The sequence below is a fragment of the Petaurus breviceps genome, unplaced genomic scaffold (genome assembly GCF_028583685.1).
Source record: "Petaurus breviceps papuanus isolate PSGF00001 unplaced genomic scaffold, PetGlider_PUasm1.0 287, whole genome shotgun sequence".
Taxonomy (NCBI): Eukaryota; Metazoa; Chordata; class Mammalia; order Diprotodontia; family Petauridae; genus Petaurus; species Petaurus breviceps.
This window is the reverse complement of record NW_027186029.1, coordinates 729,714-753,464: the sequence shown is the minus strand read 5'-3', so window position 1 is coordinate 753,464 and position 23,751 is coordinate 729,714. Positions and strand designations below refer to the sequence as shown.

The window sequence follows — 23,751 nt, the reverse complement described above, 5'->3', positions numbered from 1 at the left end:
TCCATCCCTGGGACCCCCCAGCCTCCTGCTTCTGCACTGACCTGACAGCTCGGCAGTCCTCCCCACCAGCCAGTCTGGTGCAGCTGCATCTCCCACACCGCTCTGTCCCTTCCCTTGCAGCAGGCAAACCAGGGCCCCCAGTCCAGAAGCCTCCCCTGCTCCCTCCCTCCTTTCTGAGCCCCTTCTCCATGTGGGCTGCAGAGCCAGATGTTTGCCTGCTGGCCTCAGCCAGGAGGATTCTCCTCCAGATGGGTGGTGTCGGGTGGCCCCAAAGGAGCTGCCCTGGGGAACCTTGTCCTGCTCCCTTTGACAGTCCCCCATGTTACAGCTGGGTAAACTGAGGCTCGGAGTGGGAAAATGACTTGGACAAAGATATACAAAGAATATAGTTAGCTCTCTGAGGGTGTGTGTGTGTGAGTGTGTGTGTGTGTGTATGCTGCAGGCAAATGGCACTGGGTTGGAATCTGTGGCACTCGGTTTGAATTCTGGATCTGCCCTCGCCCCTGCATTAGCTGTGTGGCGGGGGCCTCAGTCTTCCCAGCTATGTAAAGAGGGGGGTGGGCATTGGAGCCCTGAATCTCAGATTCTGCCCTGCCCCCTGCCTTCACCCCAGGGACCCCAGCGGCAGACCTAGCCTTGGAAGTGGGCTGCAGCCAGAGGGCAGCAGAGGTCACTGGGTTAGGAGTCTGGGCAGCTGGCTTCCAGCTTGCCCCTCAGCTCTCCTCAGACCTGGGACCCAGGCCGCCCGGCCCCCAGCTGGGGGGACGGGAGGGGAGATCCTGCGCGTCTAGCCCCAGGCAGCCCCATGTGGTTGGTGTCTTCTGCTTTCGGAGGCGGCTTCCTCAGGCCAGCCACTTACTGGGGGTGGGGAGAGAGGGATGGGGGAGGGGAGTTGCGCTCTCTCAGAAAAACAGTAGAACTGCACACAGCTTAAGGAAGGACCCAAGGACATGATGCCCTTGATGGAAAGGCCAGTCATTGTTATTACTCTCGGGAGGCGGCTGGATGGTTCTATGGTTAGAGGCAGCACGGCCTATAGCTGCGTGACCCCCTTCTGTAAAATGGGGTGAGCCGCAGCGCTCCCACCCCCCAGCTACGCAGCCCTGCATTTGAAAAGCGCCCTGAGTCCTCGAGATAGGTGTGCGAATGCTACCTGTGAATAGGTTAGAAGGAGCCTGGCGGACTCCTGGCCTATCCCCATGCCTTCTCCTCCTTGGGACTGACTGACTGGCAGGGCTAGGGCTCCTGGCTCTGCCCTGCCCTCGCCCTCCCTCGGCCTCCGGCCAGCTGGCCCTGGGCCAGGGAAGATCGGGGTATCCCTGGACATTCAAGGTGGTTTCCAGTCCTCCCCTGATTTGGGATCAGCCACAGCCAGGGACCGTAAAGTACCTGGAGACAGCTCAACTCAGTGACCCCGTTTTGCTTTCCCCGGCCAGCAGTGGGCACAAGGCAGGTGGTGGGGGATGAGGCTTGGGCGCAGCTCCCTCTCCTCACACCCCCTTGGGACGGTTGGGATGCCCTGACATTAAATTCAGCTGGTGTATAGGTACCCTTGGGACCCTCCCCATCCCCCTCTCTGTCTCTCCTTGTGTCTGTATCTCTGTCTCTGGCTTTGCCTCTGTCTCTGTCCCTTTCTGTGTGTTTTTGTCTCTCTCTCTGTCTCTCTCTCTCTCTTTCTGTCTCTATCTCTGTCTCTGGCGGTCTCTGCCTCCCTCTGTGTCTGTCTTTGTTTCTCTCTGTCTCTGTCTTTCTCACACACACCCACACACCCACACACACATACACACACACACAGACACCCACCACCACCACCCTCACCTAAAATAACCTTTGTGTGGCCTCACTTTTCCCACTCACCCTCCCAAAGGAATTCTCAGGCTCCAAGATGGTGGGAAAGGAATGGGGGCGTCCAGGCCAAAGGATATGGGGAGGCAAGGAAGCACAGAGAAGGTGGTCTCCCTGCCCCTGGCTCCCCAGGCTGCCGAGATTCACAACAGCCAACAATTCTGGTGCTCCTGTCCCGGTCTCCTGCAGTCGTGGCCACCCCAGTCCCAGGCAGGGAGCTCACTAGTCTGGTGCCTCAGTGAAACCTGGGTGGCTGCCTGCCCCTCCAAGTACCGTCCAACCTCATGCCCCTGCCCATCTTTCCCTGAATCATATCAGCATGGCCCAAACCAGTTCCCCTGATCAGAGGGCAGGGTGTGGGCCCTGGTTACCCAAAGAACCCAGATAATTTGAGACAGAGAGCTTCTCATCCAAACTGTGCTCCCATCTCTGCTGGCAGCAAAGTCACTCCCTCGATAAGGTAGCCATCCCATTGTTGAGTGAATGAGTGGATGAACGAATGAGTGAGTGAATGGATGAGTGAGTGGATGAATGAGTGCATGAATGAATGAATGAGTGAATGAATGAATAAGTAGCTGAATGAATGAGTGAATGAATGCGTGGATGAATGAATGAATGCGTGAACAAGTGAATGAATGTATGAGTGAGTGAATGAATGAATGAGTGAACAAGTGAATGAATGAGTGAGTGAATGAATGAATGAATGAACAAGTGAATGAATGTATGAATGAGTGAGTGAATGAATGAATGAGTGAACAAGTGAATGAATGAATTTCAGGTGCCACGCTCTGCAGGTGCACATAGAAAGTGGGGTAGCCCCATCCTGAAGGCACCTGCCCTTAGGGGAAGTCTCAGCACATCCCTGGAAGGCTCCTTAGGTCCTTGGGGGCAGCAGCAGAGCAGAAGGCCTCACCTCACTTTAGCATTATTTCTGCTTCTGAGCAGGCATTCCCATAACACCTACTATGTACCAGCGCTGGGCTAAGCACCTTGCATTCAATCCGTCTAGGAGGTGGGGGCTGTCATTTCTCCCATTTTACAGATGCAGAGTTTGAGGAAAACAGAGGTTAAGTGACTTGCCCAGGGTCATAGAGCTAGTTAGTGCCTGGGGCACCAGAGCACACAGAGCTTTGGACCCAGGGTCAGGAAGACCTGAGTTCTAATTCTGTCTCAGACACTGACCAGCTGGAGCCCTGCCAAGTAGCTTCATGTCCGTCTGCCTGTCTCCTTATCTTCCAGCCAGTGAGCTGACTTCGCCAGGCACTCTGCCAGACTTGAAGTGGTCTATCAAGGTGATGTATGTGATTCAAGGCCAGGCTGGATGAGGCAGCCTACCTCACTGGCCTGGGGAGGGACTCTGGTGCTCAGCTGATCCCACACCTCCATTTTACAGTGAAGGAGTCTCACAGAGGTTAAATGACCATCCAAGGTCACACAGACCCTAGCCTCCCTGGCCTCAGTTCCTCCGTCTGTAAGATGGGGGTTGGACCAGACAGCTCAGAGGTCCCTTTAACACTAGCCTGGGCTCCCCAGGGCTATTTCCTTCCAGTTCTGCCCTTATCTTTCCTGGATTTCTGACTCTTGTGGGTCAGACAGGAATCAGATCAGCTCCCTGGCCTCTCCTTTTCCCTTCCCCTGAAGCATGGAGAGGATGAGGCCAGCATCTTGGACCATGAGTCTGGGTCCCCCTGTCTGGAGGGGAGAGGGCCCAAGGGAAGTCCTGGGCAGGGGGTTATTTCCCTGGCCCAAGCTGAGCTCTCCACAGAGGAAGCCAAAGGGAGACAGCATTCTGGACAGTCAGAGTCCTAGGACAACTGAATTCTGGATAGTGGAGGTCCAGATAAGTGAGGCCAGACCGTGGGTGCTCCCAACCCCCACTCCCACCAGGAGCTCGGGTCTGCATCTGCCTTCAGGACTCCAGAGGGACCTTCTGTCCTTCCTCAAAGTGGGATCATCCACATCCCGAAGGCTGGTCCCTGGAGGGCAGGGCTGGGCACACAGTCGGTGCTTAGAGTGCTGGACTTGGAGACAGGAACCCCCAAGTTCAGATACTTCCTCATGGGGTGATCCTGGGAAAGTCACTTAACCCTAACCCCATGCCTCAGTCTCCCCATCTGTAAAATGGAGGTGATATTAGCTCTTATGGCACAGGATTGGTGTGAGGACCAACATGGTTACACATATAGAGAGCTCTGGAAGCCTTTGAGCTCTGTACCAATATGCAGCCACCCCTGACCCAGCTATTCCTGGCTCGGCCCCCAGGACTGCCCCCTCATCCACTCCCCTGAGCTCAGCCCTGAGCTTTGGAGACAGTCACCCCCACCACTCCCTCTGGTGATCCTCACAGGCCCTGACTCTGCTTGGCAGGACTCTTAAGCCCGGCTCAGGGCCCTGGCACCTTCCAACGACGAGGCCATCAGTCCCCCATAGAAGAGGGCAGTCATGCCTGCCTCTTTGTGACCCCGTTGGCGGCTCTTGGGAGGGATCCTGGAGGGGTCCGCCATTTTCTTCTCCAGCTCATTTGACAGATAAGGAAACTGAGGCAAACAGGGTAAAGTGACTTGCCCAGGGTCACACAGCTATCAAATGACAGAGGCCAGACTTGAGCTCAGGAGAATGAATGTTCTTGCCTCCAGGCCTGGCTCCATCAGCTGGGCCACCTAGACTATGAAGCCCAAGGGCCTCAGGGAGCCCTGCTGACAATAAGGCTGGCCTTGGCAATGGATGCAGCTGAGTCCTGGGCTGGGCCTCTCCCCCACGGCCTAGCCCTGGCCCGACTGACAGGGCTTCTCTGGGCCTCCCCCAGGGACATCCTGAGGCAGGACGGCTCCCCAGTGGACGCGGCCATCGCTGCCCTGGTCTGCACCTCTGTCATGAACCCTCAGAGCATGGGCCTGGGAGGAGGGGTCATCTTCACCATCTACAATGCCAGCACAGGTGGGTGTGTCCCCTGCCTGCCCTGGCCTGTGGGCCTTCCCCACCAGTGTAGACCTGCCTCAGCCCCCAGTCCTCTGGCCTATCCTGAGACCCCGCGCTGCTCTGGGAACTCTGGCCCTAGCTAGACAGTGTGAGGGCAGGGAAGAAGCCCAGGAGCTGCCCCTGGGGCTTCCACTCCCTCTCCCCTCTCTGCCCCCAGTTTCCTTTTCTGTAAAACAAGGGGAAAGAGAGACTGGTAGAGCCACCTACCCTGGATCCCTGGAGAGCCAGTGTGGAAGGATGTGGGTGAAGCACTGAACATCTGAGGGCCCTCTAAGAGGAAAGGGTGCTATCTGCAATGGTAGAGGGCCTCTCCTCCATGGGAGCTCCATACACCTCTTACATCACATCCCCAAATTAAAGTTAATGGGGATATGGGAGGGCTTTTAATCTGATCCCACGTCCCCTAAATTCCTTCAGAGCTGACTGAGGGAAGAGGGAGTCTCTGGCCTGGAGGGTGGCAGGGTCCCCCTAGGGCTGGGGGCTACAGTGGGTAAATGGGTGAGGGTCAGGACAAGGCTGACAGTCTGTGCGTCTCCAGGAGAGGTTGAAGTGATCAACGCTCGGGAAACTGTGCCCAAGAGGGTCCCCCTGACTCTGCAGGAGCGCTGTAAGAAAGATAAGCCGCTGGGCAAAGGTGAGGTCTGCCAAGCACCTGAGAAGCCCTCCCCCGAGCCCTGGGTCCCAGGGTGGTGATGCCCACATCTAAGATGCCCCAAGTTGTCAGTGGGGAGGATTATCCCCATTGTACTAATAGGGAACAAAGTCAGGGAGGTGGCCAGGGCACGCAGCTAAAAACTCAAGGTGGAATTCTAAGCCAGGCCTCCCGACTGGCCTGGCCTCAGCTCCCTGCCTGTTTGACCACTCTGTGGCCTCTGAGACCAGAGCAAGGCTGTGGGGCCCCTGCCCCAAGGGAGAGTCTGGCTGGAGTTTCGGGCGGTGCTTCCCCTTTTCAGGGGGCTTCTCAGAATGTCCCCCTGGGACCCCAGGGATTTTCCCAGCTGGATTCTCCAATTAAGATTCCCAGATGTTCTCCTGCTGCCCAAGCAGGAAGGGCCAATGTCTATGCCAGGTCCAGCAGAGTGGCAGGAGGTCTCCAGTGGGGTGCTGCAGGGATCCATGCTTGGCCCTAGGTGGCTCGCCAGTTTTATTAGGGACCTAGAGGCAGGCATGGCATAGTCAACCAGTCTGCAGATGACAAATCTGGGAGGCGTGGCAGACACATTGAATGCCATGGTGAGGGTGCAAGAAGATCCCGGCAAGCCAGAGGGTTGAGTTAGGCCATATCAGATGAGACACTTTCATTTGGGGACAAAAAGTCAGCTTACCCATGTGGGCTGGGGGAGACCCAGTCAGGCAGCAGAGCTGGGGGTCTGAATGGACCACAAGTTCCCGAGGAGTCAGCAGTGCCACCTTGGGCTGCATGGAAAGGGAGAGCTTCCAGGACTAGGCCGAGGACAGTCGCCCTGTACTCTGCCCTGTCCACCCGCATGGGAAGGCCAGGGCTCAATTCCGGGCACTGCAGCTTAGGAAGCATGTGGGTGAACTGCAGAGGCTCCTGAGGAGGGCTGCCTGGACAGGGAAGGTCTGTGCAGAGTCCAGGAGCGTTGGAGCATGTGGGCAGGGCACGGCAGGGGGCTCTCTCAGGGACTGCTTGGCCCCAGAGGGCAGAGCCAGGCAGAACCTCTTCTATGGGGGCTGTGCCAGAGGGGAGTGAGCTTCCCATCTCTGGCGATGTCCAAGCGGGGCTGGACAGCCGTGTGTGTGTGTGTGTGTGTGTGTGTGTGTGTGTGTGTGTCTGGTTTTCGGATCTGGGTCGACCTCGAAGCCTCCCCCATCCGGCTCAGACTTTGGAGGATCCCCTGACGCCCCCATTCGGCTGGCCTCCACACAGGCGCCTATTGGATTGGAGTCCCAGGAGAGCTGCGGGGTTACCAGCGTGCGCACCAGCTCCATGGCCGCTTGCCATGGGCCCAGCTGTTCGAGCCCACCCTCCGCCTCCTCCAGAAGGGCCTCCAAGTCCCCAGGGTCCTGCATTTGTTCCTCAACAGCCCCCTTACCCAGGCCATAAACAGCTCCTCTCTCCGGTGAGTCGGGCTGGGGGTGGGGCAAGGGTCACAGAAGGTCCAAGCCCCTCGTTTGCAGATGAGGAAACAGAGGCCAGAGGGGGGGGCGGGCAGCAGGAGTTGCTGTCTGCTTCCTCAGGGTCTCCCTCTAGCAGCCTCAGACCAGGAATGTGCCCCCCACCCCTTCAGCCCCAGCCTGAGGCCCACACACAATCAAGGCTCTCGAGGCTTCCCACTCTCACCCCTGTGAAGACTGGAGCCCCCACCACAGTCCCCTCCCAGGGTCTCCCATCTTCAGGGGAGAAAAGCTGGCCACAGAATGGGTAGATCAAGGTTCCACTGGGGCTGGGCCTGGATCAGCTGTCATGGGTGCCCCAGGGTAGCCACAGGGAATCGTTCTGGGGCAGAGATTGCAGGGTGGGCTCAGCTGCAATGGCCAAAGAGTCAAGACGGCAGGGGGCTTCCTGGGGATGTGCCAGTGCCAACTGGGGGCAAGGAGCTTGGCTAGCGCTGTTCAGACCAGCCTTTGCATGTGGTGAGCAGGGCAGGGCGGTGGCTGAGAGTCAGTGGCAAAAGTGGGCTTGGATCCAAGGACAGGTGGATGGTGGCCTCTAGGAAGCCCTAGTGGCTGGAGCAGAGAAGTTGTGGCCCCTGACTCTCCCCATCAGAGGAACAGACCAGGAGACTAGCACCTTGGAGAGGGGCAAACAGCTGCTGTGGCCTGAGGGGGAACTGGGCAGTCAGGGGAGGCTTCCTGGAGGAGGCATCATCTTTCTTGGCATTTAGAGAAGTGCAGGCAAAGGATCCAGGCAAAGGGAGGGTGGGGAGAGACATCCCAGGCCCAGGGAGCAGCTCTGGGTAAGTTCCCAGAGGAGGCTGGTGGCCAGGCTTGGGTGGGGGCACAGAGATTTCTCCTTTGGCTGAAGCAAAGAGGGTGAGGAAGAGGGAACATAAACCAAGCCTGGCAAGGTGAGGGAGAGGACCCAGGAAGAGCCCTTCGGGTGCCCGCACTAAAAGCTCTGGGGGAAGATAAAGATCTGACCTAGGAGACTGAGGAGTGGTGGGGGTGAGGGAGGAGGAGAATGAGGGGGAGGGGAAGAGGGAGAGGGGAGGGGGAGGGGGGAGAGGAGGAGGAGAAGGGAGAGGGGGAGGAGGAGAAGGAGGGGGAGGGGAGGAGGGAGAGGAGGAGGAAGAGGAGGCAGCCAGCTGGAGGGGCCAGCCTGTCTGAATGGCTCTGGTCTTGGGACCTTGTAATGTGACACATGGTCCAGATGGAGTCACAGGGCTTGAGTCACTGTGTGACCCTGGGCAGGTCTCGTGCCCTCTGTGCCCTTGACAACCAGGGACTGTTACCCTTGGCCTTCCCAGCCAGATTTTCTTTAATGGCCAAAAGCCCTTGGTGGAAGGCGAGGCTCTGCTGTGGTCCGCGCTGGGGCGCACCCTGGACACTGTGGCCCAGAAGGGTGCCGAGGAGTTCTACGAGGGCTCTCTTGCTGAGGATCTTCTGGCTGACCTCGCCATGGAAGGTGGGCTTCCCACCTCACACCCTGACTCAAGGCCTCCCTGGTGCCCCTCAAGCCAGGACCCAATGATGCAGACCAGGGCCCCCACCTCTTCCCAGGCTGCCTCTGCTGCCATGGGCTGTGTGCCTTCAGAAAGGCCATGCACTTACAGACCCAAGACCTCCCCAGAGAAATCTCCTAGGATCTCAAAGCACCAGGAGCATTCCAGCCCCTGGTTATAGGCCCTAATGTTTGCAAGGTGTTTTTCTCTAGTAATCCAGGGAAACATGGAGGACAAATATAATTAGTCCTATTTCACAGAAGAGAAAACTGAGGCTCTGAGAAGTTAGATCCCTTGTCACGGCCTTGGGAGCCAGCAGCCCGGACCCCAGACACAACAGATTCCTTTCATCCATGAGCCCAGAACCCATCCCTCTCCATCCCAGCTCTGCTGCTGACCTGCTCCCATGGTCGACCCAGAGCTGGGCCATGGATGGGGCTGGAAGCTGGGCTGGGTAGGGCTGGGGAGCACGATGGGCAACCAGAGAAAGTCACTGTCCAGATAGCTTCTGTGCTCCTTCTAGGGGGGCACGGGGATTTGGGAGAGAATGTGCTTTGAGATCCTAGGATGATGGGCACCTGGGAAGGTGACGGTTGTATCCTGAGGCCACATAGGGCGTCCTCCTCCCTCCCACCTGATTCCTGGCCTCACCTGATGCTGGCAAGGCAGGAGGTCAGTCAGTCTGTCAGTCACTGAGCACTTATTAAGTGCCTACGAGATGTGTGCCAGGTCTTTGGAGGTGGGCAGGTCCCCCCTGTCCTGGGGGGCTAAGCAGCCAGCCATGATGGCCTTGGGAGAGGAAGGGGAGCTGTAGCTGTAGGGGCGGGGCCTTCTTTGCAGAGTCCTTGGGGAGGAAGGCTAGGCCTCAGACTCCCAGCTGAGGGTTGCGGGGTTCGGAGGAGCCCCAGGGCTGACTTAGGCAGGTGATGGGGGGCCCAGAAGTGACCCTTCTGTCTCTTGTCCCCCTCCCCCACTCAGGGAGTGTACTGACCAAGGAGGACCTGGCCAGCTTCCAGGCCGAGGTGGTCAAGCCTCTGACCCTGAGCCTGGGGGACTACACTCTGTACTCGCCCCCACCCCCCGCAGGAGGAGCCATTCTCAGCTTCATCCTCAATGTGCTCAAAGGTGAGCTGGGGGAGGGGGAGGGCGAGGCTTGTGAGCCCACCTGCGTCTCTCTTGGCCGCTCCTCCGGCCCCCCAGAATGTAAACTCCCCGAGGGCAGGGCAGTCTAGGTCCCGGCTGCTGTTCCCCAGGGCTGAGCAGGGAGGGGAGGGGGTAGAGGAAGGAGGAAGCAGGGCCCACGTGCCCCCCCCCCCCCAGTCTTTACTCCCGCTGAGGCTGGAGCCCAGGCGCTCTCTGGACTGTTCCTCCGCCCCGAGACCACACACTCCCCGAGGGCAGAGCTTGTCCAAATCTCCCCGGGGCAGCCCCTCTGTCTCTCCCTCCTAGACGCCTTTGCCATGGGGGCCGCTCCTGGAGCTGCCGAGAGGAGGGGTGTGAGACGTGGGGGGAGGGTGATGAGGCCCCCAGAAGGGAGAGCAGGGACCTCCCGGGGCCAGCTCCAGTCCAGCCTCAGGGCCTCCCTCACAGAAGTGGTGCGAGGGTCGCTTGGGTGCTTGTTCCCTCCTGCCCTTCTCCGCTGTCTCCGTGCAGCTCCAGGCGAAGTCCTCTAATGAGGACGGCAGAGACCGGGAGGGGAGAGCATTTGTTAACCTTCTGCTGTGGCCATCTGGAAAAGCAGGCTCTCTCCGGGGGGAAGAACGGGCCACCTGATGGCCCGCCCGGAGCTGGAGGGGCTGGGGAGGCTTCCTGGAGGAGGCGGCTAGGGGCTGGGGTCTCCGGGGTGGTCAGTGGGGTGAGCAGGCAGCCGGGCGGGTGCCAGAGAGGATACCGGGAGCTGCAGGGGCTGTTGGTGGGGTGGCCGGGAGGTGGTCATCTCAGAGTACACGGGGAGAAAGAAAGTGTCAGAAGGCTGGAAAGCTTAGGAAGGGCTTTGAAGGCCGAGATGAACTTGTATTTACCCCTGAAGACAATAGGGAGCCTCTGGAGTCATTGAGTGGGGGCAGTGACATAGTCAGACCTGGGCTTTAGGGAAATCGCTTTGGTGAGTGAATGGAGGGTTAGCAGGCAGACTCCCCCGCCCCCGCCCCCTCCTCCCCAACTATTTCAATAGTCCAGGCCTGAGGAGATGAGGGTCTGCACCAGGGTGAGGCCAGTGTCAGAGGAGAGAAGGGAAAGTAGTGAGCACCCCGTCACTGGAGGTATTCCAGAGGCTCCTGTTCAGGATGAGCTGGTCTAGACAGACCCCGAGGGGCCCAGCAAGGCCCTGGCTAAAGAATGCATGCCCAAATGGGCATGAACCCACTCATGTCCCAAGCTCACGCAGGGTTACTCTTCTGCACCCCTTTCTGTCCCCATTGTCCACTGAAGTGAGTGGCCCGAGGTCCTCCTCAGGTCTCCGGGACACCCCACTGGTGCATTTTCCGGGCACTGTTTCCCATCTCCTAAGGCCTCCTCCTTCTGAGCTCACTGGAGGACCTTGGGGGTGGAGGGTGAGGGGCAGGCAGCAGCGAGTGTCAGGGTTGGACCCTGGATGGACGCGGTTCCTGGCATGGCCACAAGGGGGTGGTGGAAGCTGGTGCATGGTCCCAGCACCGGGAGGGGACTGGAGATGCCAGGAGACTTTAGCAGCCCAGCCCATCCTGGCAGCCCAGGAGGCACCAGCACCATCCTCTCCCTCTGCTTCCAGGCTTCCAATTCCCCCAGGACGCCCTGGCCCAGCTCAAGGGGAAGGTCAGCACGTACCACCGAGTGGTAGAGACCCTAAAGTTTGCCAGTGGCCTCAGATGGAGGCTGAGAGATCCTCGGAGCTACCCAGAGCCCCCGGTGAGGACCTGGAGCGGGGGCCAGGCGAGAATGAGCCCGACTGTAGCGTCCCCAAGCCCGGTGCCCCCAGAGAGGGAGTTGAGGCTCAGGACTGACCCGAGGCCACACAGAGAATAGAGGAGGGGAAGGAGAGGAGGGCAGCGTCTCCCCCAAGGCTGGGACTGCACAGCCCTCTTTGCTCTTGAGATCCTGCTGGAGACCAGGGCTCCAGAGTGTCTCCAGCTGTGGGGCTGTCCATCACTGGCCACCCCTGTGGGAGTGTCTGTGGTCCTGAGCCTGGGCCATGAAGGGTTTGAACCCAGAACACACTTTCCCAGAGTGCCCCGGAGCAGGGAGGGAGCCCTGAGAATGGACTCAGTGGACCTGGGTTGGAGTCTCTGCTGTCAAAGAAGGGGTTGGCCCCATGTAGGTCCCTAGCTGGATGGTGCCCACCCTGCCACTTACTGGGGGGAGATGTTCCTCTCTTACCTGAGGCTTCTTCCCAGGGGGACTTTGGCCTTGGGTTTGCCCCTCCCTGGGCTGCCTCAGTCTTCTGGTCTATAGAGTGTGCTGTTGTAGGGAAGTGGCTCTGATCCCCTCTGGGAGGCCCTGAGATGAGGCTCCCAGGGCCTCAGCTGCCCCTCTGGCCCCATGTAGGGTGTGTACCTGGACCTGCTGACTGAGGAGCTGGCCCAGAAAGTCCGAGACCTGATAGGCCCCCAGGGCAACCACACGCCTGGCTACTACAACATCAGCTTGACCAGTGTGGGTGGGCAGGAGGCCGGTACCTCCCATGTGGCCATCCTGGGCCCGGATGGCAGCGCCGTGTCTGCCACCAGCACCATCAACACCCCGTGAGTACAGAAGGCCTGCCTGGGAAGGGGAGACCTCCTCCCTGCAGGAGGGGGTGGGCAGGGAATGAGGAAGGGGTTAGCCTTGCCTGAGCAGAGGGAGGGCTTCCTCAGACACCAGGGGGAAGGAGCAGAGGCTGGGGGCAGCTCCTGGGGGGGGGGGACCCACTGGTCATCATCAGTCACCTTCCTGTGCAAGGACCCCACACACACCCACACACCCCTCATCCCACCCTATGAGCTGTGGACTCTAAAAAACTGCCAGCATAACTCCACAAAGCTGGAAAGGCTGAGAACCAAGGCTCCCAGCGGTCTGCTTCTGTCCCGGGGGGCCAACCTGTTTTAAGATCAGAGGGATCCCTTGGAGGGCAACCAGGATTTGAACCACAATCCACAGGAACTAAGTGGGAGGAGGGGGATGCCACCCTCTTCATCTGCCTCGATGGACAAAGCACTGAGCTTATAGGCACCTGCAGGAGTCAGTGACTCAGGACAGAGGCCCTGCCCTCAAGGACCTTCCATTCTCCTCGTGGATTGGGTGTGTGCAGAAGAGGAGCTACTTAGGGCTCCTGGAAATCTGCCGATGGAGGCAAATCTGACTTGCCTCAGATCAGAGCAGGCTTCCCTCAGGAGCCAGCAGCCTCAAAGGGATGCCCAATGCGATGGGCATGAGGAGGGAGGGCACTGCCCATGGAAACAGCCCAGAGGCACGCTGCACGTCCAGCATGCCCAGGTAGGTGGAAGCCACAGCATCAAGGGTCACAACTCACGGTGGAAGGAAGGCGAAGGTGTGGTTCATGTACGGCTGGTACCAACTGCTGGGTCAGAAGTGACCTGGGGCATGTGTGGCCAGAGGGAGAGCCAGGAGAAGTGTGGGGCCGCCAGACCCGCTCACCATGAAGGAAGGCTGGCGCTCCCCAAGACACAGAGCTGTGAGATGCCGCCTGCTGGGCTGCAGACGGGGCAGACGGCCTGGGGATGGTGGGCCCAGAAAAGGAAGCAGCCTGGGGCAGGAAGAACGCCCACCTCTGCCTTGAGCCAACGCCTGCCCAAGGAGAAGCATTCCTGCTTTGTGAGAGGGGTGCAGACACGCAGTGTCCCCCGCCCCACCAGCATTTTGTAATCATCACAAAATGAAAGCCAGACAGACTACAACAAGGGTCCCAGTAGCCCCAGAAGAAAGGCTTCCTCAATCGGCTCCCAGAATTCTCTCTGACGCCCTTCTGGAGCGATTCTGGCAGACTAAGCAGTCCCTCAAGTGGGGATTAACCACAGCAAGCTCCCACTCTTAACAAGACTAAGTCTCCTTTCAGAAAGTCAGGAGCCCTCCCTGAAGGGGGCTGTTCAAGGAGGGCTGGGAGGGTTCCTGGGAATTCAGACTTCAGACCAGGACACCGGCCTCCACTGTAGCCTGACTCAAGATCGTGGGCCAGCGGAAAGGATAGGAGGTTCAGGGGCCCGAGGACCAGGCTGGAACCCAACCTCTGCACCTGCTGACCTGGGGCCCAGCGCTCAGATTCTCCAAGTCTGTTTCCTCAGCTGTAACATGAGAGGGACTTGGATGAGATGGTCCCATCTGCAGCACTGTGAGACTCATGGAGAAGGAAGGGCCCGGGTCACCTGGGAGGGATGAGGTGTGACCAGGAGCCCACTATGAAGCAAGAGGAGCTGGTGATTAGGAGATGGAAGCAGGCAAGGCCCTGCCCTCAGGGAGCTCCCAGTCTGATCTAGAGAAGGACAGGTGGAGATCTGGGGACAAGGGAAAGGTCCTGGGCCAAGGCAGGCTGTGGAAAATGGGAGGATCTGAGCCCTGAGATCCGAAGATAGCCAAGCAAGTGAACCGACAATACAATGAAGGGAGAGGGGGTTAAGAACATGGCAGAGAGCCGGAGAGAGTCAGGGTAGCCACCAAGGCAGGGGGTGGAGAGGCGGGCACAGAGCTGGCCTTGGGGAAGGGTTGTGCCCGCTGTCCAGGTAGATGGAGTCACGGAGGAGCCAGGTGAGATTCCTGGAGGGAGGGAAGCCCTGTGGCTACAGTGAGATCCCCAAAGAAGCTGCACAAAGGAGGTGGCGCCCAGCCCAGACCCATGCCAAGGGCTCTGGGACAGAGTGTCCGGCCTGAGGAAACAGAAGTGGGAGTAGGGAGGGGAGCCCAAGTTCAAACAGGCTGAATGCAGCTGCTCCAAGGGGTCCAGGGGGCCTCCAGGCAGGATAGGGGAGTCTGGAGGGTCAGGGGAGGCAGGGGCACTGCCCAGCTGGGCCCTACTTCTGTCTACCCAGCTTTGGCTCCATGGTGTACTCTCCGAAGACTGGCCTCATTCTCAACAATCAACTCCTGGACCTCTGCTGGAGAACAGCTCCAGACTCCATCGAGCTGCTGGATCCAGGTAAGACCACGCATGTAGGAAGCACCTACTGTGTGTAGGCAGGCAGCTGGAGTCCTTCCTGGACCCAGAGGAGCCTGGGATGAGCAGGGACACACTGGAGCCCCAGGCGTGCTCACATGAAGAGTAATATTTTACAATTGGCTTCTTCCCGTGGCCTCTCCGGGTCAGACTCAGGGCCTTAAGCACCTTTTAAAAGCACGCTCCCTAAGCGCCTTCCAGAATGGCCTGAGCAAGCCCCCATTCTGCCAACAGCGTATTAGCACGGTCTTCCCACAGCCCCTCCAACACTAACTCGCGCCATCTGACGGCTCTGCCAGTGACTGGTGGGAGGGGAAGCCTCGGGGCTGCTGTTTAGAGTTACATTTCACTATGATTAGGGATTTGGAAGAATCTGTCTTATCACGGTTCACAATTTGCCAACCTTCCACCATTTGTGGGCTGGGGAATGCTCATTGGTCGTAAACATCGGTGCTAATTACTCTGATGTCTTCAATGCCAGCCCTTACGAGAGATATCTAATGTAAAGGCAGGGCAGTTGACCCAATCACCCATCCTACTGGCCTAAAAGTAACGACCTTTACCAAGGGAGGACAGCAGGGCTCAAGATATTAAACGTGCTTGACCAACTTGAAAGGGGTGAATCCTCCGGCTAAAGGGAAACGGCTGTACAGGAACTGGACTGTATTGAGGTCCGCTGAGGAGCCTCAGTCCGACCCTATGGGCCATTTCAGGACCTGGCCTTTGGAGTATTTTGGAGCCTGGCCATCCTGGAGGAGAGATCTGTCCAGCTAGCCTGAAGAGAAGGAATCTCTTCTGGGGAGACATGGAGAGAAGAGCTCCCCAGCCTTGGCAATCTCCAAGCAGCAGAAGACTTTGGCTTCCTATGGGCGCCCCAGCAACGTCCCCAAGCCACGAAGGACTGCCCTCTTAGCAGGAGAGATGAGCTGCCCCATGGCCAGCCAGCATGTGCTAGGCTCGGGTCCCCATTCCCCTGGGCACTGCATGTGCCTGTGGGATGCCCTCCTTTGCTACTGTTTGGTACTTAGCCTGCCCATGGAAAGGGAGCTAGGGAGGGCAGCCCCCGCCTCGTGCTGCACGAGGGTGGAGAGTGGGCTCCCATCTTATCACATTTGCTGAAATTCATGAGGGAGACTCTCATCCTGGGAGTCCAGTCAATGGATAGCCTGGATCCCAGGGTCCGAGACTCTCCTTTAAAGTGTAACTGATGAGTAGCGTGTTTCTCCCGATCTCCTTCCAAGTCAGCTTTTGCCTCCTGGGCTGCTTACGCCATCTTGTTTAGTGCTGGACCGAGGGTGAGGCTCAGAGCACCCCTAAATACGGTGGCCAGCAGTGTGCCCCAGATCTCTCACGGATTGTGGTTTGTCTTCATACTCCTAAGCAGACCCGGGAGGTTCGCCCGATGGGGACATGCATCACGGCAGTCTACCAGTCCATAGTAAAAGATTTGCCTGCTGGCTCCAGAGCCCCGAGGCGCCCACCCCAAGGGCTGAGCCCTTTGGGGAGCCCCGCGCCTCTTGGAGGACTCTTCTGAGTATGTTTCTCTATGATCTGACCCACTTGTTCTGTTGAGGGATTGCCTGCACAGTGGCACAGACCCCCTGGGGATAATCTGGGGTGTCCTTGGCTTCCACAGTCTACTCTGCTGGCAGTCATTGCTGGACACTGCCAGACACCCACGAGGGGGCCAAAGTCTTCTGACCTCTGGTACAAGGACCCAGAGGAAATGGGCTGAATTTTGAAACCGGCTCTGGCACAGGGACACAGCCAGCCTGGGACTGCTGGGTGGTACGACAGTGCACAGAGCGCTGGACCTAAGAAAGAGGCGCCTTCCTGAGCTCAAATCTGGCCTCAGACTTCCTAGCTGTGTGACCCTGGGCAAGTCACTTCCCCTTGTTTTACCTCCATTTCCTCACCTGTAAAACGAGCTCGAAGGAAATGGCAGAGCCCTCCAGTCTCTGTGCCAAGAAAACCCCAGACGGGTCAGGGAGGGTCAGACGCGATTGAAAAACCACTGGACAGACATTGCGTCCGGACTCTGTTTGGGGGGTTCTCTCCCCAGGGAATTGTGGGAGGATTCTCCCTCAGGACGGCTTTCTCATCTGGAGGCGAGGGGGCTTCCAGGAGAGCCTTGGAGAGAGCTCTGCATGCTCAGGGAGCTCCGAGGGACCAAGGCTTCCTTCTTGATTTTCTTTCTGGGCGGGGGAGACTGTCTGCAGCCACCAAGACCAGCATTAACGTCTTATAATTCTACAAAGTGATCATTCACTAAACCGTGATGCCGTGCACTCGGAGGAATGTGGAAGAATGCCAGTTACAGACTGTGATCTTGGACCTGCCCGTACACTGTTCCTGAAACCCGTGGAACGGAACACTAGGGAAGAGGGTCCCAGCCCCTAAGGAGCTCGATGGGGCCGGGGCTGGGGCTGGGCCAAGTCTCCAGCAGCTTTGCTGAGGGGGGTGGGGGGGAGAAGCTGTAAAGCTAAGGAGTAGATAAATAATTGGGCCCCCTCCCACTTCATTGGGTGACAGCATCTGCTTTGAATCAGTCAGTCAGGGATGCAATAAGCCATTTGGAAGGAAGAAAAGCACTTCACAGAGGAAGTGTGTGGGCATCCTTACAGAGACTCAGCCGTACCTTGTGGGGCTGGGATCCAAGACTGGAAGACTGGGCACTGAGGGCAAGGCCCTGGCCTCCCCTGGCACAGCCCCAGCAGGACACAGTCTGCCTCCTCGCCCTCCCCTTTGGCCAGAAGGTGACCACGCAAACCTCAGAAGGTCTGAAGACTTGGGACTTCTTGTGGGGGTCTTGGCAGTGTCCTGCGAACATGAGTCTACACTAGGAGCCAAGGACAAGATGAACACGCCCAGCAGGAGGCTGGGCCCTACTGGAGGAGAACTTTGGGACGCCCGGCGATGGGCAGAAAAGGGCTTCTCTCCAGCCGGGGGCTGGGAATCAGTCCCTTTGCTTTAGGCACTCCCTGGACTCCACTTGTGGGAGAGTGTGTCCCACTTGGAGCTGTTCTGAGATGTAGCCATTCCTAGAAGCTAATTGATTAAATCTGGGGAGCTCACCCACCAATCACCCAGAGGGAGGTGCGCTGCTAAGCAGAAGCAGTAGAAGAATGCCCCTAGAGCATCCCTCCCTGTCCTGCCTTCTGCAATCCTGCCAAGGCACCATCTTGGCTCTTTTTCTCCCCAGGACACCCTCTGCCTCATAAGCAGCTCAAACAGAATCTGTCAGTCAGCTAGTCCACTGGTGTCCCCTAAGCTCCTACTAAGTGCCAGACAAAATAGAGACAAGGGATAAGTCCCTGGCACTATCCAGAGCCCTTCCATCAAGGAAAGGGAGGTAGAAGGAGATCGAATGCCAGCACACGCTGCCCCAAATGAGCCAGTTACGCTCTCGCCAAACCCACTTTGGTGAAACACCAAGTGTCTTCAGCAGGGTCCCCACCGGTGGTGCTGAGCCTCAGTTACCTGCATCAGAGGGATGCGCTCAGCCTAAGGTGGGTGCTCTAGCTGACCACGATTCACAGCTCTTTGGTGGCTGGCCCCAAGTCAGCAGAACGGCTTTTCCTCTGGTCACAGGGCTCCCCCTGCCCGGCTGTGGAAACTGCAGAGGACAGTTTTTGCTACCTTGGGCCATCAGAGCTGAGCGATGGGAACAGCTTGGCCAGCTACAAGGGCTTCTGGAGATCCCCCTTAGGGGAGGAAGCCCCTGAGAAGTCCCTCTGGCCTTCTCTTCCTGGGGAAGGGCGGATTCTGAGAGGCCAAGGAGGGATTGCTGGTCAGTGAGGTAGAGTCTCTTGTCAGTTCCAGGAGAAAGACCCCCATCCTCCATGGTTCCGTCCATCTTGATCTCCAAAGATCAGAAGTCCAAGCTGGTGATTGGGGGCTCCGGAGGGCAACTGATCCTCCCAGCCACGGCCTTGGTGAGTGAATAAGCCACACATCTCCTCTGCCCTCCCTGACAGCCTGGGCACTGAGCCCTACCCTATACCCAGACAGCCTAGGGGTGGGAGGGGCCCCAATTCAACACCAACCCCACCCCTTGCCTCACCTGCCTAAGGCATGAAGCTGTCCTTAGCCCACGTTCCTGATGCCCACCGATGAGGGTCTGGTGCCTGATGCTAGGATGGGTTAGCTGGGTTAGGGTCCTAGTGCTGCTGTGGCCACCCCGAGGGATTCAGGGAACCAGCAATGCTTGGTGATCTAAAGGCCTTTCCAGCTCTGCACTGTGGAAGACCACTGGCAGCTCAGCCTGTCTTGCCCAGTGTGTGGTAGCCACGCCCAGCACCTGTGGCCCTGTCCCTCCCTGATATCCTAGCCAGTGTCCAGGGTCACCATCACTGCTGCCACTCCCTCCTGTCCCCAGGCCATCATGAACAACCTGTGGTTTGGTCTGGACCTTCATGAAGCCATCGGAGCAAAGATTCTGTACGTGAGTCCCACGACCAAGGTTCTCTTTGAGCCAGGCTTCAACAAGGTGAGTCTCCAGGCCCCTGCCCCTGCCCCCTGGGCCCCTCCCTGGTGTGCCCCCTCTCAGGTGTCCAGGGATGCCCTGGGGTGCCCTCATCCCAGGGAGCTGCCAGGGTGCAAAGGGGACCTGTTCATGGGTATAGAAGGGAGGCAGGCATCTGGCTGCCCTCAGGCCAGGTCTTTCCTGCCCACTGCCTCCTCCTGCAGGAGGTCCAGGATGGGCTCATTAACCTTGGACACCAGCATCAGAACACCACCTTCTGGCTGAACGTGGTTCAGGCTGTGGCCAGAGACAGTCTGGGCTGCATCTCCGCGGAATCAGACCAAAGGAAGCTGGGGGAGGCAGCAGGCTACTGAGCCAGGGCAGACCCTGCCATGCCCACCTCGCCAGCCCTTCCACGTCAGCGTCAGCAAGCATGCCGGCCCAGAGACTGGCCCACGGGGCAGTGAGAAGCCAGCCCTAACCCCCAGGGGGCATGGCACTTCCTTGCCTCTGCCCATGCTCCAGCTCAGGACCCCTCGGACCCAGGCCTCAGCAGGGACAGCCAAGGGGCCAGAGTTCTCTCCTCCTCCCTCCTACCCAGACCGGCTGGGGATGACATTCGTTGCCGGAGCTGGATTTTGAGAAAGATGAGAGAGGAGGAGGGGTGATGGTGAGCCATCCCTCAGTGTCCTTGGGAGCACTTGGACCTCGGGCTCTGGCTTCCATAAGGACCTGGCGAGGACACGAGAAACTGAGGACCAGCCTGGGCTATTGGGAGGCTTCCCCTTGGCAAAGGCAGTGATCTGGATCACACAAGCCCAAACCTCACCCTGTGGGAGGAGACTTTCCTTCCCTCTATCTACTCAGTCATCACCATGGATTAAGTACCTCTGTCGTGGTCCAGTCTTTTCTTCCTTCTTCAGCTCATTTTACAGATGTGGAAACTGAGGGCAACAGGGTAAAGTGACTTGCCCAGGGTCACACAACTAGCAAGTGTCTGAGGCCAGATTTGAACCCAGGACTTCCTGACCCCAAGCTGGGAGTTCTATCCTCTCCACAACTGAGCTGCTCCCACCATTAAACACCTACTATGTGCTTAACACTGTGTGAAGCCCTAGGCGTACAAAGAGTCCCTGTCCTCCAGGAAATCTCTGTCTATGGGGGGAGAGGGGAACCCAGCAAACAGCCATGTCCAAGCCATGGAGGGGAGATTTAGTGAGAAGCAATGGAATCAGGAGGGGCTGGGGAAGGCAGGAGAGGAAGCGGGAGCTGGGAGGCAGAGGAGGAGGGAGGGAGAGCATTCCAGGTCAGAGAGAGAATGGCCGGGCCAATAGAGCGAGGTTAGTGTTTGTGGGATGGCCAGGAGGCCTCCTGGTTGAAGAGCACATGCATGGGCAGGGCATGCATGTGTGTGAGTGTGTTAGTGTGTGTGCATGTATGTGTGTGTGAACATGTATGGGGTGTGAGGGTGTGTGACAGAATGTGTGTGAGAGTATGTATGTGTGCATATCTGTAGTGACTTGTGTGCACATGTGTGGTGAGTGTGTGAGCGTGTGTCTCTCTGTGTGTGGATGAGTGTTGTGAGAGTATGTGAGTGTAAGAATGTGTGAGTGTGTGTGTGAGTGTGTGTCTGTGTGTGGATGAGTGTTGTGAGAGTGTGTGTGTGGATGAGTGGATAAGTGTTGTGAGAGTGTGTGTGAGTGTGTGAGTATGTGTGTGAGTGTGTCTGTGTGTGTGAGTGTGTGGATGAGTATATGAGTGTTGTGAGAGTGTGTGTGTCTGTGGATGAGTGTATGTGTTGTGAGAGTGTGTGAGTGTGAGAATGTGTGTGTGAGTGTGTCAGAGTGTGTGTGTGGATGAGAGTATGTGTGTGAGTGTGTCTGTGTGTGTGAGTGTGTGGATGAGTATATGAGTGTTGTGAGTGTGTGTGTCTGTGTGTATGTGTTGTGAGAGTGTGTGAGTGTGAGAATGTGTGAGTGTGTGGATGAGTGTTGTGAGAGTGTGTGAGTGTGAGAATGTGTGTGAGAGTGTGTGCACATATGTGTATGTGTGCACATGTGCAGTGTGTGTGCATGTGTGGTGTGTGTGTCTGTGTGTGAGTGGGTGAGAGTGGGTGAGTGCTGTGAGAGTGTGCAACATGTGCAGTGTGTGTGTGGTATGTGTGTCTGTGTGTGTGGAGAGAGTGTGTATGAGTGTGAGAGTGTGTGTGTGTGCTCACGTGTGTGTGTGTAAGACTGGAATAGTGGGGGAGTGCAGAGAGACTCGCTCCAGACCCAAGAGCTGGTAGGGAAGGCACCCTCCCCCCCATCTCACAGACGGGAAGACTGAGGCTCAGAGGTGCCGACAAGCCGGTGGCCGTCCCGGGGGAGCCGCCCATGCCCCCTCCCCCCCCCCTTTTCCACCCCTGGCTTGAGGCGCTGGTAGTGAGGGCTGGCCTGGACCCAGTGTCAAGGGGGTGAGGCCCAGGGCCGGGCGCATGCATCGTCTCATTTGCTCCGAGAGGAAGGCACGATTATTATGCCCATTTCACAGATGAGGACGCTGAGGCACAGAGCTGAAGGGACTTGCCCAGGGTCACACAGCTAGGACGGTCTGCTGCAGGATTCAGCCTCGGGGGCCCCCTCCCGCAGCCCCGGACCAGACCGGCCTGGCGATGAGCCTGCTCTTCCCTGGGTCTCCAGCGTCTTCCTCCCCCCCGTGCCTCAGGCGTTCTCAGAGAGCCCATAATGGAAAGGGCATAGTGACAGAGGAGCAAAAGCCTCGCCCTCCCCCCAGAAACGAGACGCCTGGGCTTTCTGCCTCGCGCTTCGGCAGGCTGACCTTCCTGGGGGACAAACTACACCAGGGGCCAAAGAACAGCCGGTTGTGGTGACCCCCTCAGGTTCCCCACCGCGTCGGCCTGGGAATGGACCCAAGTGCAGAACACCAGCGCACCACACAAGGAGAACGCGAGGGCTCCTCTGGCCTGCCGCGGCTCCCCTGGCCGTCCCTGGCTCCCCTGGCCGTCCGCGGCTCCTCTACCCACATTCTGAGCCATCATGTTCAAGCAGAGTGATAACTAAGAACCTGTGTGTCGGGGCACAGGGGACCAATAGACTACTCTCAGGTCTAGTGAGCTCACAGACAGCAATGGGAGTGTGTGTGTGTGTGTGTGTGTGTGTGTGTGTGTGTGTGTGTGGGTGTGTGTGTGTGGCAAGGCTGCTGCTTGTGTGGGGGAAGGGATGAGCAGGGCAGGGGACCCCAGTGTGATTCATTCTTCTGGCTCTTGCTGCCTGGCATTGCCACCCCCTGCCCACCTAACTTCCTAAAGAATATTCTGGAACTCCCAAAGACCTGGAGGGCTGCCCACTGCTCCTGTGGCTCTCTGAGCCCTCACCCCCACGGCTGCCCCAACCCCTCACTGCTCTCAGCTTTCTGGCAGTCCTCCGCATCTCCAGCAGCCCCCAAGGATTCCTGGAGTACTTCAGTCCCGTGTCCCAGTCCTGAGCCCTCAGTGGGCTAGAAAGAAAGTCCGTTGCCCTGGGACAGTGCCCCTTTCCTGCTGTGGAAGGGCCAGGCACAGCAGCACAGATGCTGATGGGATTACCTTGTGAAATAACAGAGGGGGACAAGAGCCCCCGGGGACCCCTCCCCACCCTCAGTGCTGCCCTCGTCTCTAACTGCCCCCGGGCACCTCCTGGACCTCTTCAACTCCATGTGTCCAGGACACTTCCTTATCTGGCTCCCTAAATAATCTCCCACCTTCCCTGTCCTTGTGGAGGGCACTCCCATCCTTCCGCTGCTTCGGGCTCCCTGGACTCCAAACTCTCTCCTCCCCCAGATCCAGGACGGGGCTGAGGCCGACGCCTCAGGGAGAGTTCACCTCCGCAGCCCCATTCTCTCCTCCACCCGGCGCAGACCCTCCTCCTGGACTGTAGCAGCAGCTGCTGGGGAGTTGGGCCGGGAGGTGGGGGGTCTCCGGTCTCTGTCCACCCCAGACATCAAAGTGATTTTCCTAAAGTGTAGGCCTGACCATGCTGCCCTCCCTACCCAGGAGCGTCCCGGGGCTCCCAGTCCTCTGGACCCAATACAAATGCTCCATGACCCAGGCCCCTCCTGCCTCCCCGAACCCCTCGCTCCAGGGCTTGTTTCTGCATTTCTGAAGAGGACCGATGACCTCGGGGTAACGTCCTGACTGCGCAATCGGTGCCAGAGCCAGTGAAGTCCGGAGGCAGGACAAAGGTCAGGACAAGTTGTGCTGGCCCAGGATGCAATGGCCGACCTTGGTGCCTTCCACGCCTGCCCAAGCTCTGGGGGCTCTGTGAAACCTGCTGCCGCCAGCCCCGTGGCCTTTGGAACAAACTCCTCATCCCATATCCTCCAGAGGAAGCCTTCCCATGCTCCGGGGAGACACCCCTACCTCACCACCGGCTGAGGCCCGCGGTTACCCTCAGCCTGATTCAGCGGCTGCTGGGAGGGCTCTAGGGGGGCATGGCTGCTCCTCCTGCTTCTTGGAGCCCCAGGTGAGAGCTCAGTGCCAGACAGACCCAAAGCTGGATGAGCAGCCCTGGCCCCAGACGAGCTGGTCCTCCCTGAACCCAGGCACCTCCGACCGGTGCCATGGGACCCAGCAGCCCCGGCCTCCCGGCTGGTCCGTGAACAAGACCCTCCATCTCTCAGGTCTGGACATTCTCTCCGGTTGTCATGCCCCAGGCCCGCATGCCCTCATCTCCTCT

The 23,751-nt window shown here is 58.4% G+C and overlaps 1 protein-coding gene and 1 pseudogene across 1 annotated transcript in view; both read left to right on the top strand.

Annotated features, from left to right (window-relative positions):
• The window catches only part of GGT5 (gamma-glutamyltransferase 5), a 22,550-nt gene extending 2,403 nt beyond the window's left edge, over positions 1-20,147 (top strand). The window contains exons 3-13 of the mRNA XM_069096710.1: positions 4,652-4,782; positions 5,363-5,458; positions 6,716-6,908; positions 8,256-8,413; positions 9,429-9,575; positions 11,200-11,336; positions 11,973-12,169; positions 14,447-14,553; positions 18,388-18,506; positions 18,950-19,060; positions 19,261-20,147. Of these exons, the coding sequence (XP_068952811.1) occupies positions 4,652-4,782; positions 5,363-5,458; positions 6,716-6,908; positions 8,256-8,413; positions 9,429-9,575; positions 11,200-11,336; positions 11,973-12,169; positions 14,447-14,553; positions 18,388-18,506; positions 18,950-19,060; positions 19,261-19,410 (1,546 nt within the window). The 3' untranslated portion in view covers positions 19,411-20,147. The remainder of the gene's footprint in view (positions 1-4,651; positions 4,783-5,362; positions 5,459-6,715; positions 6,909-8,255; positions 8,414-9,428; positions 9,576-11,199; positions 11,337-11,972; positions 12,170-14,446; positions 14,554-18,387; positions 18,507-18,949; positions 19,061-19,260) is intronic.
• The window catches only part of LOC138167675 (zinc finger protein 850-like), a 762,790-nt pseudogene that overhangs the window by 97,129 nt on the left and 641,910 nt on the right, over positions 1-23,751 (top strand).